This window comes from Choloepus didactylus, chromosome 13 (genome assembly GCF_015220235.1).
Source record: "Choloepus didactylus isolate mChoDid1 chromosome 13, mChoDid1.pri, whole genome shotgun sequence".
Taxonomy (NCBI): domain Eukaryota; kingdom Metazoa; phylum Chordata; class Mammalia; order Pilosa; family Megalonychidae; genus Choloepus; species Choloepus didactylus.
This window is the reverse complement of record NC_051319.1, coordinates 81,291,992-81,308,655: the sequence shown is the minus strand read 5'-3', so window position 1 is coordinate 81,308,655 and position 16,664 is coordinate 81,291,992. Positions and strand designations below refer to the sequence as shown.

General features: G+C 42.1%; 1 protein-coding gene across 4 annotated transcripts in view; it reads left to right on the top strand.

The window, feature by feature from the left end:
• The window catches only part of KLHL3 (kelch like family member 3), a 190,094-nt gene that overhangs the window by 158,078 nt on the left and 15,352 nt on the right, over positions 1–16,664 (top strand). For all 4 annotated transcript variants that reach the window (XM_037801301.1, XM_037801300.1, XM_037801303.1 and 1 more), the window contains 3 exons: positions 1,927–2,055; positions 4,193–4,333; positions 6,352–6,495. In XM_037801301.1, coding sequence (XP_037657229.1) covers positions 1,927–2,055; positions 4,193–4,333; positions 6,352–6,495 — 414 coding nt within the window. The remainder of the gene's footprint in view (positions 1–1,926; positions 2,056–4,192; positions 4,334–6,351; positions 6,496–16,664) is intronic.

The following is a 16,664-nucleotide window of genomic DNA, read 5'->3' as shown; positions in this document are numbered from 1 at the left end:
ATAGCAACTCTCTGTTAATAAAGTTAATGAGAAACCTTGAGTGGGTATTTTTTCAGCTGAGACAGGGTTGAAATGGTGAGTGGGGGTTAGAGGGGGTGCCTGAATGGTAGTAATTTAAAATACTCCCCTTGACAAGGGCTTTTGTCATCATGTTCTGTTTGTGGGAGAAGGGAGCCCAGTTGACAGGCTGGGAGTTTGCTTCTCTTGCCTCTTGTGAAGTTGAAGCTTGCTTGGAAGTGGGTCACACTGGGGCAGCAGAGTCCAATTTATAGCTATGGCTGGAATGTGGAAGGAGGAACTTGCTTGGACTCTGTATCACCGTGGCCTTGTAGATACAGCTTTCCACCCTGCCTGACCCTCTCCTTCTCATCATCTCCCTACCATGGCGATATAGTCTGAATGACACTGAAAAAAATGAAGGAAATCAAGATAATTTGCTGCTGGCTGCCTGGAAGAATCCCTACTTAGGAAAAGGGACAAGGAGGTTGGGAGTCTAGGCAAAAGCTCACCAAGAGAGGAGACTATGAGAATAAGGTTTTCAAGACAACTGGGGCTGCCCCAGGAGCTTCTAAACTCCCCAGGCTCCCTCCTCCCCAAGTGGCTGAGGCTTTGATGAGTCATAGGCAGCTTGGTGCGCAGACGGCTATATCAGAGTGGCCTGGGCCCTGGAGGAGCCGCTGAGTCAGTGTTTTTGTTTTTGTTTTCTTCTCTTCTTTTCCGCTTGACTTAGATGAAGGTAGAACTGGGGTAAGAGGTGTCCCATCTTCAAACGGATCAGTTGAGAGGATCCTGGGGCAGAAAACAAAACCAGACTCAATGATGGTGGAAGAAGTAATTTTATATTTGATACAGTAGTCCTGATGGTAGAGCAGAGTTTTGAGCCTGAGGATCCCTTTCTGACTTAAAACGATTACTGTTTCTCATATACTATGGTTGTACTCTTGGTATCTCTCAATTAAGAAAGCACATAATGACAAAACAAAACAAACAAACAAAAAAGCCCTATTGAATAAGTAATAATGTTAAATGAGTTTTCATTTGGTGGTGGTTGTTTAGTCTACACTTAGTGTTAAAGGATTGCCTGGGTTTTCAGATCCTTGTTAAAACTCCATGGTCCCCCATAGACCTGACACCCACAGGAGAGGTAGGACCCCCCTCACACACACATACACACACTTCTCAGCCCCCCGACAGAAGAGAACTTCCCATTGCATTCTAAGACTACATGTTAAATCCAAAATGTTTGAATTTCTGTTCTGGGATGGCTCAAATCCCAATTTCATGCTCTGCTGCTTAACCTCACCTTCCTGAACCCCAGGTAGATGCTCTTGGATATTTAAAAAATAGGTGATGGTGCTTCAGGGTTCTTGTGCCTGGTTCAGAGATAACAAGGGAATCTGAAGATATGTTCCAGCCATCCCAGCCCAGGATGTACACAGAACACCCATTCACACATTCCACCCACTGGAGTGAGGCAAGGAGGAAACAATGGCTGAGATAGGGTTTGCGTTCTCAATGAAGAATTTTTTTCCATATTTTCTTTATCTGCTATTGTGAGCCTTTAGCCAGAAAGTCTGTCTGTCTGTCTGTATAGCTGGGTCCTTCTAGCATTCCATCTGTCCAGTGCCTGGTTCTAGAGAAAACTTAGCATGGTTCACCAGCAAGAATATGTTGAGCCCCTGCAGTGCTAGGCCATAGCTTCATGCTAGGTATTTGGGGGTCCTTATTTAGAAAGAGGTTCAGTGCTGCTCCTGAGGAACTCAAGGCTAAAGAGGGAGGAAAAGGCAGAAATGCGAAGGATGCTTCACCCAGTTGGGGCATGGGGTGGTGCCCCCCAGAGGGAAGTGGCCCTGAACTCTAATTGAGGTAAGGGGGCCTCAGTGGACTTGTCACTGACATCACCATTAGCTGCTTTGTCTGTTCCAGGGAAGCTCTATGCGGTCGGGGGTTATGATGGGGCTTCTCGGCAGTGCCTGAGCACCGTGGAGCAGTACAACCCGGCTACCAACGAGTGGATCTACGTGGCAGACATGAGCACCCGCCGCAGTGGTGCAGGTACCGGGGAGGCCTCAGGGTTCAGGCAATGTCTCTTTTGCTCACAGGTGGCTCTTGAGACCAACAACTTAACATTATACTTTATTTTACCTCCCTTTCTTTTCCTTTAATGTGAATAATCCCATCAGGACCTTTGCAGTTAGACAGCAAGGATTTATAAATTAGCCTTTCCTGGGAGAGCACTCACAGAGATGTGTGGCTGCTTCTAGAACTCCTCCAGCGGTGGGGTGGGGGGGGGGGGTGGCGGCACACAGTGCGATGCCATGAAGACAGATCTAGCCTTTGAAAATCTGGACTAATCCCTGTTGGTGGAGCTGCCTCCTCTCTGTCAGGCTCCCTTGGGGGTCTTTGTTAGGTGATCACTTAACCCAGTTCCCACCTCTCACTTGGGCTGCAGATCCTGGATGGTGACAGCTCTGCTCCCTGTGGCCCTAGGAGGCACAATAACCTCGATTTAGGGGATGGTCCCTCTTCCAGAGGTGGGCTCTTTCCTCAGATTATTGTCAGAGCCCTGGCCTTAGGCTCCCAGAGCAGCCTTTTTATGGTGCTACCCTATCCTAGGATTTGGGGAACTCTCACCTCTGGAACTGGGAATGCACATACTTGTCCTGGGGTGGGGGTAGGGGGTGTGGTTGATGGCTGAGGACCCAGAAACCAGAGACCCTGGCTGCTTGAGGCTCCTTGAGACACTGGGAGCCTCTATGGCTCTAGGTCTAGGAAACTGGGTGAAGGTTATGGATGAGGCTACAGAAGGGCAGTTGCCAGGACAGTGGTGCCCTCAGTGCTCGGATGGCTGCTAACTTCCTCAGCAGGGTGTGGACAACACCAGCAGATGGTTATGGGGAAAAAGAGGCCATTGCTGGGTCCCAGGGTGTGCTGGTTCCTGCTGAGCTTGGAGAGGGGAAGGTGAGGCAGCTTTGGAACATTGCTTTTTATAAAACCAAGTGTAGCTATTGTTGGTACAGGAGTGCCACCTGCTGTCAGCTCAGGGCAATTGCTAGGAATCACTAGTGCACTAGTATAAATTGCTAGAAGGGATTTTGCGTATTTTGTCATTTGGACAGTATTTGTTGAGAACCTTCTACCATCAGGGACTGGGAAACAGAAGTGGATGAGACAGACATGGTCTTTGTCCACACGAAGTAACCAGCCTGCACATTCCAATCACTTCAGGTGCTCTGTCTGATTTTTGGCCAGTGTTTCTGGGAGGGAGGCCCTGGAATCTCTTTTCAAAAAGCTCCCAGCTGATTGAGATGCAGCCTGTCCATGGGGTGGAGTAGTGCATGGTCCATGGGTATTATTGATCTAGTCCAATTCGCTCTTTACAAATGGGCCCAGGAAGGGGAAGAGCCCTCCCCAGCAGGCAAGTTAGGTCAGAACCAGATGTCTTAGCTACCAGATCAGCTGCCCTTTTTAGGGTACCATGCTGCCCTCCTTCTTTGTGGATTTTATTTCCTTGACTTGTATGAAAGGATTTTAAAGGATTACCCTAAAACTTTTACATGATGCAGTTCAGCTCTGGCTGAGCAACATTGTGAGTGACCTAATGCCCATTCTACCATCTAAGGAGGAGAAAAGGGGGCAGAAAAAGCAGCTTCTGCTTAAAAGGCAAGCAGGGAAATCTCCATAATTAGCTCAGCCAGTCCAATGGGTGGCTCTGTTCAGTTTTTAACTCTTTTTGCTCAACAGATATAAGGCTGAGTAGTAAAAGTGATATACATTGTAGGAAAACTAGGCAATTAGAAAGGCCCAAAGGAAAACAAATGTAATCCTACCACCCGGGAATAACCACTTCTAATATTTTAATAGATTTCTCTCAGTCTTTTTTTGTCTTTTTCCTTTGCATCTGAATACCCACCCCTCCCCTAACATACACACTTCGTATATTTATGTTTCTTTGAACAAAAATGAGGTCATAGTTACTTTATGTTTCAAAGTTTTGCAGTGGACAGTCTTTTGAAGTGGGCAGGTGTCATTGTATTTGTTTTACAGATGAGGACACTACAGTTCAGGGAGATAAAACAGCATTCCCCAGGGCCCCCCACTGGTGAGGACTGGCCAGGTCTGGATGCCCGGCCTCCTGGTTTCTGGTCCCTGTAACAAGCCCGAGGCTGGGACACTGTGCTCTGCCTTTCAGGGGTTGGGGTGCTGAGCGGACAGTTGTATGCCACAGGTGGACATGATGGGCCCTTGGTGAGGAAGAGTGTCGAGGTTTACGATCCTGGAACAAACACCTGGAAGCAGGTAGCAGACATGAACATGTGCCGGCGCAATGCAGGTAACAGGTGCTCTCCCCTTCTCCCCTTTAGGGGTTGTGGGTATTTCCTCCCTGCAAATGCTAACCCTAAGACAGACGCAGAGGGGTAAATCTCCCAGGGCCTGGGACTGATCTTGTACCTGGGACAGTGGCTGTCCATTTGCAGGGTGGGTCCTGGGTTAGAGGAGAGGAGAGCTTGGGACCCAGAAATCTAGCCACAGGGCCCCACTCTGAGATGCAGGGGGCCCCTTCTCTCCCATTGAAGCATTACGACTCTCACTGCCCACAGATGGGCACAGACCCAGAACAACCCTGCTGGTTGTCGTCTGTGCCCCCTGCCCAATGGCTTTGTTGGGTAGCTAAGCCCAAAGCTGTGCAGACGTGGGCCAGACAACGACCTGGTTCTAGCTCTACTTTGCCAGCACCTGGCTATGCAAAGCACTTACTTCCCACCTGAAACCCATCTCCTCTCTTTCAGGGATAGCCAGGCCCTGGTTGATTCTCCTTATTCTCTTCTGTGTCCTACCTCTCCGTCCTTTCCTTCCCTTCCCCTTTTCCTTCTTGTATAGTGAGTCACTGTAGAATGCCTAGATTTTTATTTTCTGGAGCCTGACACCCTGTTAAGCTATTTCCTTTTAGAACTTTGGCCTATGAGTCGTATCCTGTTTTGCTATATCTTCTTTTATGCCTCCTTGCTTTATGCAAGTGTAGGCTTCTCCCAGCTTCCTGGGTTGGAAAGACAAACAGGTGACTTTCAGGCAGATTTATTTCTTTCCTACTCATAATACCTATTTGCTCAGCCCATTTGTAGCTCACTTGTTGGATATATAAACAGAAGGGATTTTATTAATTGACTCATAGCCTAAAGCTGCTGTGATATTACTTGGCATTTAGCCTCAAGCCACACAAGCAAGGAATTACAGCGCCATCAAGAAAGCTAGTCTTCTAGAAGCTGAGAGTTAAGTTTAGATGGAAATATGTGTAAATATAAGTATTCACATGTAGATATTTCTATTTTTTTATAAAACATGGAATCACTCTAGAATACTATTTTATAACCTTTTAAAACATATGTTACAATCTTTCATGAATATCTTTCACTACACTAAATATATTTACCTGATATTTAAATAGCTATATCATAATTTAAATAACTAATCTACTATTGGACGCTTAGGTTATTTTCAACTTTTCTTTACTGTAAGTAATGCTTTGATTATTGTAAATGGCCCTTATAGCTGAATCTATGCACATATTTTAAATTATTTTTTTAAAATTAAAGTCCAGAAGTGAAATTTTTGAGTCAGAGGGAGCATATATGCTTTCGACACCTTCCAGGGAGGTGGTGCACTTTATACTTTCACCAGCATTTGAGTCTACTGATTTTCCTACATCGTCACTGGTGCTAATCACTGTTTTGTTTTTTTGAATGTTGTCAGTCCCTTAATCTAATTTTGAAAAAACACACGATGTGGCCTTTTCAAGTCTTGGTGACCACCAGTTACATTCTCCTACTTGAGTCCCTGCTGCATGAGACGTGCAGACCGGTTCCTTCTGAGATCAGGGTGGGTGGGGCGCCTCATCTCTGGGAACTGTGTATGAATTTTGACTCCACCCATGTCAAGGGATCGCAGACACAGTCACTAGCATCACACAGTGCAGACTGAACATAAGGTTTATCGGGGGGAAATCTTGGCAGCAGAGATGTAGCAGTGCAGCTCAGCTGGGCATGGGAAGTGGGCTGGCACCTAGAGCATGGCTCAGCGGGGAGGGGCCAGCCTGTAATGCTCTACATATCTAAAGGGTTGGGGGCAGGGAACTTCTTTGGGACCATGGAATAAAGGAAGCTCCCTGGTCAGAGAAGTGATCTTGTTAAATAGGGGAATTCTTCCAGTGAGCAAACTCAGTCCCGCAGACCCAATTCTCTTTCCATATAGCGGGGAAAGAACCGCCAGAGTTGTCTACGTTTGTCTCTCATGGATGCCCACCCCTCAGTGCTCCTGCTGTCATGTCTCCTATGGCCTCTGTTTGATTCCCAGGGGTCTGTGCAGTGAACGGGCTTCTGTATGTTGTTGGAGGGGATGACGGATCCTGCAACTTGGCTTCAGTGGAGTACTACAACCCTGTCACCGACAAATGGACGCTGCTGCCGACCAATATGAGCACAGGGCGGAGCTACGCAGGTCAGTGCCTCCCGCCGCCTCCACTCCTCTGCACGCTCTCCCTGTCCTGGCTCAGACTCACTGGGCATGCATGGCAGAGGGGTAAGGTCGCTTAACTTGGGACTGAGCGCCTCCTCCAGGGATGGCGGATAATTGGGTGGCTGCCATGCCTTCATTCGGTGCCCATGGCAGATACTTATAATTAGCACTTGTTTCCCCAGTGAACCCAAAGTGCAGCCTCAGAATTCTTAATACAGTGTTCCAGGGAACCACTTCCAGTTGTCTGTGATTTTAGAATTTCATTGCCATTCCTGGTTTATTTTGTACCTGGCTCCCTAGGTGTGGAATAAGATACAGTTCTTATTCTCCAGATTCTTAACTGGAAAGATAAGACTTGTCTACACAAAACGGTTAGGGAAAATGCAAGAGGATGTACACCCAAATTCTAAATTTAACACACTCTACATGCTTGAGGATATGACAGACAGGTGAGAACTGGCAGAGCCAAGGAACCCTTCCTGGAGGTAACAGGACTTGAGTAGAACTTGAGGGTGGTCACAGTCCTACAAAGAGCTGCCCTTTATGGGGCACCCACTCTGTCAGAAGTGTGTTAGGTATGGTGGATACATTCTCTTACAACTTTTCAACAACTCTTCAGGTTGAATGGGACTGTTTCCTTCCATTTTACAGATGGTGGAACCGAGATTAGGAGAGTTTAAGTAACTCACTCCAGGCCACATGATTAATAAATGGCAAAGTCAGAATTCAAACCCAGGTCTGACTCCAAATTCCATGCCTTTTGTACTAACCCTGTACTAACCATGTGCTAGAGTATTCTGGACAAGAGGCTGGTGCACAGGCCTCTTCTTGGGGAGCGTATGATGGGTTGGTGGGTGAGGTGAGAGGGGCTTGGGATCAGAGTTGGTGCCCTGGAGGTTGGAGTCTGTGATGCAGCCCAGCTCTTTGTATCTGATTTGCTAGAAACTGGAATAATTAGAGCTAACATTTATTTATTGAGCACGTACACTGTGTGTTCTGGTTTGCTAGAGCTGCCATTATGCAATATACCAGAAATGGATTGGCTTTTTTTTTTTAATTAATTTCAGTTTTATGGAGATATAGTCACATAACATACAATCATCCATGGTATAGAATCAGCTGTTCACAGTACCATCATATAGCTATGCATTCATCACCCCAATCTATTTTTTAACGTTTTCTTTACACCACAAAGAATCAGAATAAGAATAAAAAATGAAAGTAAAAAAGAACACCCAAATCACCCCCCCATCCCACCCTATTTTTCATTTAGTTTTGCCCCCATTTTTCTACTCATCCTTCCATACACTAGATAAAAGGAGTGTGAGCCACAAGGTTTTTACAATCACACTGTCACCCCTTGTAAGCTACATTGTTGTACAGTCATCTTCAAAAGTCAAGGCTACTGGGTTGGAGTTTGATAGTTTCCGGTATTTGCTTCTAGCTATTCCAATGCATTAAAAACTAAAAAGTATTACCCATATAGTGCGTAAGAATGTCCACCAGAGTGATCTTTCAACTCCATTTGAAATCTCTTGGCCACTGAAATCTTATTTCATTTCATTTCGCATCCCCCTTTTGGTCAAGAAGATGTTCTCAATCCCATGATGCTGGGTTCAGGCTCACCCCCAGGAGTCATATCCTGTGTTGCCAGGGAGATTTACACCACTGGGAGTCAGGTCCCATGTAGGCGGGAGGGCAGTGAGTTCACCTGCCAAGTTGACTTAGCTAGGGAGAGAGAGAGAGAGAGCCACATCTTAGCAATAAAGAGGCACTCATGGGGAGTCTCTTAGGCACAATTATAAGCAGATTTAGCCTCTCCTTTGCAGTAACAAACGTCTTAAGGGCAAGCTCCAAGATAGAGGGCTCGGCATACCAAGCTGTAGGTCCTCAATGTTTGTGAGAACATCAGCAACAATTCAGGTGAGGAAGTCCAACACTTCTGCATTTTCCCCCAGCTTCTCAAGGGGGCCCTGCATATATATTTTTATTCTCTGCTCAGATTACTTTGGGATGTGTCGCTGTTTCACTCTAACCTATACAAACCTACCATATCTCACTTCGTATTCAAAGTTCCATGTAATCGTGGTGTTTGAACAAACTGACTGTAGAAGTTATATTGTTCAGAAAATATAGATCCTGCACCAATTAAACATCTCTTCCCTTGATCTCACATGGAAGTTGAAGTTTTAAAACACAGTCAGTTTCACCCTTTACCCTTTGGCCCGATTTGCCTTAATCTTAACCAGGTCTGCTTCATTCATATCACTAATTGAAGTCTGGGCTCTTTTTCAGCCTTTTTTTTTTTTTTTTTTTTTTTTTAACAGTTGCTGTATGCGCTAGTACTGACATTCATATCTGCTGACCTCTAGCTCTGAGTTTCAGGTGTCAAACAATGTTTCAGAGACCAGTCAGGTTATCCACAAGGGGATCTGCATCTAAGAGTTTTGAGATGGCCATTACAATTCAGTAATAGATTTGACTGCTGTAAGAGCTTGCAATCTAGGGACCATTACAATAATAGTTCCCTTGTTAGGCTGTGCTCTAAGATTCAACTCTGAGTTTACACGTTGTAGTTAGTCCATATCGGTGAGGCATTAAAGTGTTTGCCTTTGTTTCTCATGTACTTCAGTCAAAATACTGTCTACAGGATCCATTCACCTCGTCTGTCTCATAGCTTCACACCTTCTTGTAGTTGCTCAATATTCCATTGCATGCATACACCACAGTTCACCATTCTGTTCCTCATTCGATATACCCTTACACTACCTCCACCCTTTGCAAATCATGAATAATGCCTCCATAAACACCAGTGTGCAAGTGTCCATTCATGTCTCTGCTCTCAGATCTTCCATAATGAGGTTGCAGGATCTTATGGCCCCCACATATTTATTTTCTTGTGGAACCACCACACTGACCTCCAGAAAGGCTACACCGTTCTGCTTCCTCATCAACAAAAAATAGGTATATCCCTCTCTCCATGTTTTCTCTAGCACTTTTACCCCTATTTATATTTTTTCCTACAATTTTATAAAGATATATTTACATACCATACAATTATCCACAGTGTACAGTTGTTCACAGTATCATCATATAGTTGTACATTTATCACCATAGTCAGCACTTGAACATATTGATTACTGTGAAAAAAAGTTTTTTTTTTTAGTGAGTAATAAAAAAGATAATGACAAGAAAAATAAAATGTCATACAATACAAGAGTAAGGACAAAACAACACCACTACCAAGAATCCATCCCATATCCCTCCCTTGTATCCCCCTCTCATACACATTTAGCTTTGGTATATTGCCTTTGTTAACATTTAATGGAAACATATTACAGTGTTACTGTTGACCATATACTCCAGTTTGCTTTGATTATGTTTTTTCCCAAATACCATCCCTTTTTCAATACCTTGCATGGTTGACATTCGTTTGTTCTTCCACGTGTGAAAACATTTTTATATTTGTACATTTAGTAACAGTCATCGGCCACTCCAGTTTTTGCCAAGTTATACACTCCCAGTCTTTATCATCTGCCTTTACCTCTGGTGTCATACATTCCCCTATCCCACCTCTTTCAGCTTGACTTACAGACATCTTTGTTCGGTGTACTTACAATATTGTGCTACTGTCACACAGTATTATGCTATTTTTGGATCTATACAATCAGTCCTGCTGAACATTCTGTAGTCCTTCAGCATCAAATGCTGGATCTCTACCCTATTTCTATCTCCTGATAGTCTGAGTTATCAGCTTTTAACTCTCAAAGTTTGCTTATTAATGTTAGTTAATATTCGTGAGACCATATAGTATTTGTCCTTTTGTTTCTGGCTAACTTCCTGCAACATAATGTCCTCAAGGTTCATCCATATTATTATATGTTCCATGTCTTTGTTCTGTCTTACAGCTGCATAATATTTCATCATGTGTATATACCACAGTTTGTTTATACACTCATCCGTTGATGGACATTTGGGCTGTTTCCATTTCTTGGCAATCGTGAATAATGCCACAATAAACATTGGTTTACAAATGTCCATTCATGTCTTAACTTTCAGTTCCTCTGAGTATATATACCTAGCAATGTAATAGCTGGGTCATATGGCAAATCTATACTTAGCTTCCTGAGGAACCTCTACACTGTCTTCCAGAGTGGTTGCACCATTCTGTATTCCCACCAACAATGAATAAGTGTGCCTCTTTCTCCACATCCTCTCCAGCACTTGTAATTTTCTGTTTTTAGGATAATGGCCATTCTGGTAGGTGTGTGATGATGTCTCATTGTGGTTTTGATTTGCATTTCCCTAATAGCCAATGAAGTTGAGCATTTCTTCATATGTTTTCGAGCCGTTTTTATTTCCTTTTCAGAAAAGTGTCTGTCCATGTCTTTTGCCCATTTTTTAATTGGATTGTTTGTCTTCCTATTGTTGAGTTGTAGGATCCTTTTATATATTCAGGATATTAAACCCTTATCTGATACGTGGTTTCCAAATATCATCTCCCATTGCATAGGCTGCCTTTTTACTTTTCTGACAGAGTCCTTTGATGTACAAAAGTGTTTAATTTTGAGGAGATTCCATTTGTCTATTTGTTCTTTGGTTGTTCATGCCTTGGGTGTGAGGTCTAGGAAACCACCTCCTATCACAAGATCTTTAAGATGTTGTCCTACATTTTCTTCTAAGGGTCTTACGGTCTTAGCACTAATGTTTAGGTCTTTGATACATTTTGAGTTAATTTTTGTATAAGGTGTGAGATAGGGGTCCTCTTTCATTCTTCTGGAAATGAATATCTAGTTCTCCAAACACCATTTATTGAAGAGGCTGCTCTGTCCCAGTTGTTTTGGCTTGACTGCCTTATCAAAGATCAATTTTCTATAGATGCAAGGTTCTATTTCTGAACACTCAATTTGATTCTGTTGGTTAGTATATCTGTCATTATGCCAGTACCATGCTGTTTTGAGCACTGTAGCTTTGTAATATGTTTCAAAGTCAGGTAGTTTAAGACCTCCCACTTCATTCCTGTTTTTCAAGATATTTTTGGCTATTCGGGGTACCTTGCCCTTCCAAATAAATTTGGTTATTGGTTTTTCTATTTCTGCAAAGTAATTTATTGGGATTTTAATTGGTATTGCATTGAATCTATAAATCAGTTTAGTCAAATTGCCATTTTAACTATGTTTAGTCTTCCAATCCATGAACATGGTATGTTCTTCCGTTTTTTTTAGGTCCTGTTCAATTCTTTTAGCAGTTTCTTGTACTTTTCTGTGTAAAGGTCTTTTGTGGCCTTGGTTAAGTTTATTCCCAAATACTTGATTCTTTTGGTTGCTATTGTAAATGGAATTTTTTTCTTGATTTCCTCCTCTTGTTGCACATTACGTGTGTATAGGAACATTACAGATTTTTGCATGTTGATCTTGTAGCCTGCCACTTTGCTGTATTCATTGACTAGTTCTCGTACCTTTGCTGTAGATTTTTTTTGATTTTCTACATATAGAATCATGTCATCTGCAAACAGTGAAAGTTTTACTTCTTCCTCTCTAATTTGGATGCTTTTTATTTCTTTTTCTTGCCTTATTGCTCTAGCTAGAACTTCAAGCACAATGTTGAATAACAATGGTGACAGTGGGCATCCCTGTCTTGTTCCTGATCTTAGAGGGAAAACTTTCAGTCTTTCCCCATTGAGTATGATGTTAGCTGTGGGGTTTTCATATATTGCTTTTATCATATTGAGAAAGTTCCATTCTATTCCTATTCTTTGAAGTGTTTTCATCAAGAAAGGATGTTAAATTTTGTCAAATGCCTTTTCTGCATTGATCAAGATGATCATGTGGTTCTTCTGCTTTGACTTATTACTATGGTGTTTTACATTAATTGATTTTCTTGTTTTGAACCAGCCTTGCATATCTGGAATAAACTCCACCTGGTCGTGGTGTATAATTCTTTTAATGTGCTGCTGGATTCAATTTGCAAGTATTTTGTTGAGCATTTTTGCATCTATATTCATTAAAGAGATTGGTCTATAGTTTTCTTTTTTGTAGTATCTTTGTCTGATTTTGGTATTAAGTTGATGTTGGCTTCATAGAATGAGTAACGTAGCTTTCCCTCTTCCGTGTTTTTGAAGAGTTTGAGCAGGATTGGTACTAATTCTTTCTTGAATGCTTGGTAGAATTCACATGTGAAGCAATCTGGTCCTGGGCTTTTCTTTTTTGGGAGCTTTTTGATGACTGACTCAAGGTCTTTACTTGTTATTGGTTTGTTGAGGTCATCTATTTCTTTTTGAGTCAATGTTTGTTGTTTATGCTTTTCTAGGAAGTTGTCCATTTCATCTATGTTGTCTAGTTTATTAGAATGTAGTTGCTCATAGTATCTCCTCATTATCTCCTTTATTTCTGCAGGGTCAGTAGTTGTATCTCCTTTCCCATTTCTGATTGTATTTATTTGCATTCTCTCCCTCTCTCTCTCTCTCTCACTTGTTAGCCTAGCTAATGGTTCATCAATTTTGTTAATTTTCTCAAAGAACCAGCTTCAGGTTTTGTTGATTCTATTGTTTTCCAGTTCTCAATTTCATTTGTTTCTGCTCTAATCTTTGTAATTTCTTCCCTTCTGTTTGCTTTGGGTTAGTTTGCTGTTCTTTCTCTAATTCCTCCAGGTGAACAGTTAATTCCTCAATTTTTGCTCTCTCTTCTCTTTTAATATAGGCATTTAGGGCAATAAATTTCCCTCTCAGCACCACTTTTGCTTCATCCCATAAGTTTTGATATGTTGTGTTTTCATTGTCATTTGCCTTGGGGTATTTACTAATTTCTCTTGTAATTTCTTCCTTTACCCACTGGTTTTCTAAGAGGGTGTTGTTTAGCCTCCATATATTTGTGAATTTTATGACCTTCTGCCTGTTACTTATTTCCAACTTCATTCCATTATGGTCCGAGAAAATGTTTTGTATAATATCAATATTTTTTAATTTGTTGAGACTTGGCTTTGTGACCCAACATGTGGTCTATCCTAGAGAATGTTCCATGAGCACTTGAGCAAAATGTGTATCCTGCTGTTCTGGGGTGTAGTATTTTACAAATGTCTGTCAATTCCAGTTCATTTATCGTACAATTCAACATTTCCTTTTCTTTATTGATCCTCTGTCTAGATGTTCTATCCATTGATGAGAGCTATGTATTAAAGTCTCCAACTATTATTGTAGAGATATCTACTTCTCCTTTCAATGTTCTCAGTGTTTGCCTAATGAATTTTTGGGCACTCTGGCTTGGTGCATAAATATTGTTATGTTTTCTTGATGAATTGACCCTTTTATTAATATATATTAATTATAATTAATTATAATAATTATTAATATATAGTGTCCTTCTTTGTCTCTTTTAATTGTTTTACTTTTGAAGTCTAATTTGTGTGATATTAATATAGCTACTGTTTTTTTCTGGTTGTTGTTTGCATGAAATGTCTGTTTCCAACCTTTCACTTTTTCCAACCTTTCACTTTCAGCCTATTTTTGTCCTTGTGTCTAAAGTGAGTTTCTTGTAGACAGTTTCCTATCAGCCTGTAGCACTCCCTTTAGTATTTATTGCAGTGCTGGTCTCTTATTCACAAACTCTCTCAGTGTCTGTTTGTCTGAAAATATTTTAATCTCTCCCTCATTTTTGAAGGACAGTTTTGCCAGATACAGAATTCTTGGCTGGCAGTTTTTCTCTTTCAGTATCTTAAATATATCATACCACTCTCATCTCACCTCCATGGTTTCTGTGGAGAAATCTGTACATAGTCTTATCACCTTCCCTTGTATGTGATAGATTGCTTTTCTCTTGCTGCTTTCAGAATTCTCTCTTTGTCTTTGACATTGGACAATCTGATCAGTAAGTGTCTTGGAGTAGGTCTATTGGGATCTGTTCTGTTTGGGATATGCTGTACTTCTTGAATCTGTAATTTTCTGTCATTCATAAGAGTTGAGGAATTTTCAGTGAATATTTGTTCTATCATTCTGTCTGCCCCCTTTCCCCTCTCTTTTCCTTCTGGGATACCCATAACATATATATTCATGTACTGCATGTTGTCACTCAGATCCCTAAGACCCTGCTCGTATTTTTTCCATTTTTTTTTTCACCATCTGTTCTTTTGTGTGTATGAATTCAAATGTCTTATCTTCCAGTTCACTGATCCTTTCTCCTGCCTGTTCAAATCTACTGTTGTGTCCCTCTATTGTGTTTTTCATCTCCTCCATTGTGCTCTTCATTCCCATAAGTTCTTCCATTTGTTTCTTTCAAGTTTACGAATTCTTCTTTATGGTCATCCAGTGTTTTCTTTATATCCTTCATCTCTTTTGCCATTTCTTCCCTCAGCTTATTGAATTGTATTAGCATTAATTGCCTCAACTTCTGTATCTTGATTGAACTATTAGTTTGTTCCTTTGGCTGGTTCATATTTTTGTGTTTCCTAGTATAGCTCATTATCTTAAGTTATCTAGGCATCTAATTTTCTTGATTAGTTTATTCTGGAGCTCATTTTCACTCTTTTACCTAGGGGTTTCTTGTTGGTTGGCTTTGTTTTCTAACCTTTGTTGTTCAACTCATTCTAGACCTCTAGCTTAGGTTCTATGTAGTTAATCAGAATTTTTCACCTCTTGTTTTTCTGTTTCTTGCCCTGCCTCTGTGTAGCCTTTTTGTGAGAGGGTCTCCTCAGATATGGTCTACTCCAGTCAGGTTTTCCCAGTCTAGAGAGGCCCAGATCTCATGAGGAGGATATGGAGTTTCCTTGAGAATGAGACCCTCCTGTGAGGTCCATAGACTCGGTGCTTTTCCTATCCTGTCCAGCAGATGGCGCTTGCCAGCCCATAGCCCCCCCTCCAGTGTAAGGAGGTGAGGTGCCTTGAATTCTCTGCAGACTCTGAGCCTGTCAGGGGTGTGACTGACTGAAGCTGGAATCTGAATTCTAGCCCCTGGTGTCTGAGTTCCCAGAAGGAGGGCTGCCAATTGAGCTGGACCTCCCTCCACTCTCCCAATCCTAGGGACTCTAGCTGTCTCCCAGGGGCACTATTCCCTTCTCCTCTCTCCTCTTTCGGGCAACTCCAGCTTAATTCCTTGGTCAGCCTGAGGTGCCAATTAAAAACTGGGGTGGAGACTTTCTTCAGAAGTAAATCTGAAATTCAAAGAAGTTCTGGTTACTCCATCTCCCCCCAAGACTAGCCTAGACCATCAACTTGGGCTGTCTGATAGAAAATAACCACATGTTACTTTTAAATTAAAAAAAAAAAAGGAAAAGAAAAGAAAAAAAAAGAAAAAAGAAAAAAAGAGAAGTCCCTTTTAAAAGCATTTCCCCAGCCTGAAAGTTTTGTCAGTGTCAGAATAGAGTATTTAAAGATGCACTTTGGGCTATTATCTGGATAATTACTCTCCAACAGCTTTAATTCCACCCTTGCAGGGAGCTACTGAAGTGTAAAAAGATAAGGAGTCAATGAGAAAGGAGAAGGACAACATGTAGGGAAAAAAAAGCCTTTTTGGAACCAGAGAATGGGTGCCCACTTTTATGTGAACCCCTTCCTAGAGTCCAGCCCTTCTCTAGCACCCCCAGCTCTAAAAATTAGTTAATTAATTTGTTAATTAATTCTGCAGTTGAGGCTGAGTTGAGCCCCACTTCTTGTTCCCAGCAGACTGTTGTTTTTTTCCTTTCAGGGAGCCAGCTGCAAGACAGTCCATGGGGTCGGGGCAGGGAGGGGTGCCAGACCCCTGGTCAGGGGAACTTACAAAGTTCACTGCAATCTCAGCTTTTCCAGCAGTTCCAAACTTGTATACAATACATGACTGGTTGCTGGAGATCCCCAAAACACTGTTTCATACAGTTCCTGGGTAATTACCAGTTGCCCTAGGGGAGAGACTAAATTCCACACCTCACCACTCTGCCATCTTGCCCCACCCTCCTTGGATTGGCTTTTATAAAGGGGATTTATTAGTTCACAAATTTTTAGTTCTGAGGACTTGAAAATGTCAAAATTAAGGCATCAATAAGAGGATACCTTCTCTGAAGAAAAGGCTGATGGCATCTGGAATTTCTCTGTCACATGGAAGGCATGTGGCTGGCGTCTGCTGGTCTTTTGCTCCCAGGTTGCATAGCTTTCAGCTTCTGATTCCAGTGGCTTTCTCCTTAAGCGT